Source organism: Artibeus jamaicensis, unplaced genomic scaffold (genome assembly GCF_021234435.1).
Source record: "Artibeus jamaicensis isolate MK-2021 breed Jamaican fruit bat unplaced genomic scaffold, CSHL_Jam_final scaffold_614, whole genome shotgun sequence".
NCBI classification, from domain to species: domain Eukaryota; kingdom Metazoa; phylum Chordata; class Mammalia; order Chiroptera; family Phyllostomidae; genus Artibeus; species Artibeus jamaicensis.
This window is the reverse complement of record NW_026522050.1, coordinates 7,252,770-7,257,143: the sequence shown is the minus strand read 5'-3', so window position 1 is coordinate 7,257,143 and position 4,374 is coordinate 7,252,770. Positions and strand designations below refer to the sequence as shown.

The 4,374-nt window shown below is 38.5% G+C and overlaps 1 protein-coding gene across 1 annotated transcript; it reads left to right on the top strand.

The window, feature by feature from the left end:
- The first annotated feature begins 524 nt into the window (after positions 1 to 524).
- On the top strand, positions 525 to 1,499 carry LOC128626533 (olfactory receptor 5T2-like). Its single transcript, XM_053659216.1, has one exon. It carries the CDS (start codon positions 567 to 569, stop codon positions 1,497 to 1,499), a length of 933 nt encoding a protein of 310 aa, XP_053515191.1. The 5' UTR covers positions 525 to 566.
- The last annotated feature ends 2,875 nt before the right edge of the window (positions 1,500 to 4,374 follow it).

Here is a 4,374-nt window from a genome sequence, read left to right as displayed (position 1 = left end):
ACATAACTGTCAAAATTCAACTTTATTTGCATATTTTTTCCATTTTTACCCCAATGTTGCAGAATAAATATTAATATTCTCATTCTATAGGTGACTAATTTATAGTATATCATTTTACAGCGTTACTGGAAAATCTAGAATGCTGACTTTCTATTTCAGTGCTCTACACCCTGATATACTATCTGATGTGAATCACTATCAAAAGAAAATTATTTTTAATCAATCACTTGGTGTTCTAAAGTGACTTAATCAGAAAACAGCTAATAGAATACAGTTATAAATTATCAATTAACCTGATAGCTTTGGAAATGTCATGGATTCACATAGTCAGTGGACACCTATCACTTCCATTTAATTTTGCAGTGAGTGGCATGGACACTTGACCCACTTACTTGTCACTATCTACTGATCTGCAACTTGGAAATTCTACATTGCCAAAAAATAATTCGAAAACATGGCTCAACACCTTGTGTCACAATATTGAGTCACAACTCTGTGTATTCTTTTTGTAGTAAGTAAATTGTAATTGTACTAATATCTTTATGCTTGTTTTATAAGATGTCAACATGAAGAATGTCACTGAAGTTACTACATTTGTACTGAAAGGCTTCACAGAAAATTTACAAGTGCAAATCATCTTATTCTTCCTATTTCTAGCAATTTACCTCTTTACTCTGGTGGGAAATTTAGGGCTGATTGTATTGGTCATTGGAGATTCCAGGCTCCACAACCCCATGTACTATTTTCTCTGTGTGCTATCATCTGTGGATGCCTGCTTCTCCTCAGTAATTACACCAAATATGTTAGTAGATTTTTTGTCAAAGACTAAAGTCATTTCACTCCTTGGATGTGCAACACAGATGTTTCTAGGAGTTACTTTTGGGACCACGGAATGCTTCCTCTTGGCTGCAATGGCATATGATCGCTATGTGGCAATCTACAACCCTCTCCTGTATTCAGTTAGCATGTCACCCAGGGTCTATGTGCCACTCATCATTGCTTCCTACATAGGTGGCATTGTGAATGCCTCTACACACACAGTAGCCACTTTTAGCCTATCCTTCTGTGCCTCCAATGAAATCAGACATGTCTTTTGTGACATCCTTCCCCTCCTTGCTATTTCCTGTTCTGACACTCACATAAACCAGCTTCTACTCTTCTACTTTGTGAGCTCCATTGAGATCATCACTATCCTGATTGTCCTGATCTCCTATGGCTTCATTCTGTTGGCCATTCTGAGGACACGTTCTGCTGAGGGGAGGAGAAAAATCTTCTCTACATGTGGCTCTCACTTAACAGGAGTATCAATATTTCTTGGAACCAGTTTCTTCATGTATGTGAGACCGAGTTCCAGCTATGCCTTGGACCATGACATGATAGTGTCAACATTTTACACCATTGTGATTCCCATGCTGAATCCCATCATCTACAGTCTGAGGAACAAAGATGTGAAAGAGGCAATGAAAAGAGTATTTGGGAAAAATGGGATTTTCAATTAAGTATCTTTTTACAGTTAAAAAGGAATTAAAAATTGACAGTTATGTTCTATGCTTCGATGTTAAAAAGACACGAGGAGCCTGTTTGCTTTTCTTGCCAGAATGGCTATCATCAATATATCAACCAATGATTGTTTGCTAAGATGAGGAGAAAAGGGAACCCTTGCACACTATTGGTGGGAATGCAGGTTGTTGCATCCACTGTGGAAAGTAGATTGGACTTAATGAAAAATGTAAAGATGTAGCCCTGGCTACTGTTCCTCATCTAGCTGGGCATCATCCCACAGACTGAATGGTCCCCAGTTAGTTTCCCTGTCAGGGCACATGACTGACTAGTGGGTTCCATACAAGATTGGGACAAGTAAAAGAAGCAACCAACTGATCTATGTTTTTCTTTTGCATCAATGTTTATATCACTTCCTATCTGACTTCTTTCCCCTCTCCTAAAAAACAAATCAATAAAATCTTTTAAAATGTAGCTTACAAAAATTTATAAACAGAACTGCATGGTAAAGTGAGGATAAATGGTGATTAAGGAGACATAATTTGGGGTGATGAACACATAACACAATTTACAGATGATGTAGTATAGAGCTGTACCCCTGAAACCTATGTAATTTTCTTAAACAATGTCACCTAATTAATTCAATCAAATATTACATCAAAAATTTCAAAAGTTGAAAAATATTTTATAAATATAAAAATGGAACTTCCTTAAGACCCAATGATGCCACTTCCAGAATTATATCTGGAAAAAACTAAAATGCTAATTTGAAAAAATATATGCACCTCTATGTTCATTGCAGAGTTAATTAAACAGCCAAGGTTTGGGAGCAGCCAAAGTGCTTATCAGTAGGTGAGTGGATAAGAATAGTTGTGGTATTTTAAACAATGGAATACAACTCGACCATAAAACAGAAAGTAATCTTACTTTTTGCAATAGCATAAACGGGTATAGAGGGTATTATGCTAAGTAAAATAAGCCAATGTGAGAAAGACAAGCACCATATGATTTCACTTTTATCTGGAACCTAATGAACAGAGTAAGGTAACAAATGAAATAGAAGCATATTCATAGACACAGAGAGCAGACACTTGTCAGAGGAGAGAGAGTTTGGGGGAATGGGTGGACAAAGTGAAGAGATTAAGCAGAACAAATTGGTAGTTACAGGGTAGCCACAGAAATGTGGATTACAGCACAGGAACTATGAGGTCTGTCCAAAAGTATCCATCCATGTAAAATAGAAAAGAGGCATTTATTGATGAAGATACAACATACAAGAAACATTGTATGTAGGACAATGGCACCGCAGTCTTCTTCAAAATAGGCACCTTGGGACCTCACATAGTTCTCCCAGTGGCCATCAGCTGTCCCCTCATATTTTCCTGAGTATCGCCAATAGTCTGAAATCTCTTTCATTTCAAAGGTGATTTTACTTTTGGGAAAGCCATAGTTGTAAGGTGCCAAATCTGGGTGGTAAGGCTGAGTCACTTGGGTGATTTGATACTATGCAAAAAAACTGCATGAGACGTGATGCATGAGCAGACATCCTGTTGTCATGAAGCTACCAATCACCAGTTACCCATAATGGCAGACATTTTTACCATATTACATCTCCCAACCAATGAGGAACTTTTTTTTTAGATTTATTTATTTATTTATCTTTAGAGGGGAAGGGAAGGAGAGAGTGAGAGAAACATCAATGTATGGTTGCCTTTCATGCGTCCCGTGCTGGGAATTGGCCTGCAGGGAACTGGTCTGCAACCCAGGCATGTGCCCTGACTGGGAATCGAACCGCGATTGTCTGGTTCACAGGCCCATGCTCAATCCACTGAGCTACACCAGCCAGGGCAAGAACTTTGATGTGGTACTATTTATTAATTGTTTGTCCCAGAGGGGTGTAGTCATGACAGAAAACACTTTCAAAATCAAAAAACACAGTAACATGGTCTTGATATTGCTACAACTTTGCTGCTCCTTCTTTGGCCATGGAGAGACAAGAGACTTCCATTGGCACAACTGGTCCTTTGTGTCTGGATCACAGCCTTATACCCACAATTCATCTCTGATTATGCTTTTCTTGAGGAAATCGGGTTCATTGGTAGTGCTTTAAATCAAGTCATCAGCAACTTCAACATGATGTTCTTTTTGTCTTGGCAGCAGAAGCCATGGAACACATTTTGCCACAACATATTTTGTGCCGAGCTCCTGAGTCAAAATCTCAGACACAGTAGTTTTTGGAATCCCCAGGTTACCTTCTATTTCTTGCACTGTCAATTGCCAATCTTTGTTTGTTGCAGCCCATACACATTCAACATTTCAGGAGTTGTGCTTGTTGCCTTCCAGAACATGGGTTCAACAGATTCTCAACCATCTGAATCATTTGTGCCACACTTTTATTTGTGTAGCAGTCATTGCATTTTCCCCAAAAGCCCTCTGAATTATCTGAATAGTTTCTGCAGGGGAATGCTTAAACATAAAGCAAAATTTAATGCAGATTCTTTGCTCTACTCAGCCATTTTGAATGAGATGGCCACACAGAACACATACTCACCCCATGGTGTCTACAACACCCGCTGATTAGTGCAGTGAAGTCATCATTATTCACACACATACCTTCCAGTCCAATCTCCTTGGCTGCCAGGTTACATCAATATCACAGACCATTCTTGTTACTATTAGTAACAGTGGCTGGAGTTTTTCCAGACAGACCTCAAACAGTCTATGACATTGAGAAAAATATTTGTAGAGTCAGGTGTATACATGAAGCAGTGATGGGGCCACTCTGAATTACATGATTGTCTAACCTCTTAACTGACCATCTGAAACTACAGCAGAATAATCTTAAGTGTAATTGATCATTGAAAATTTTAAAAA

Coding starts and splice junctions, on each gene's coding strand:
- LOC128626533 (XM_053659216.1), top strand. CDS start 567: ATGAAGAATGTCACTGAAGTTACTACATTTGTACTGAAAGGCTTCACA.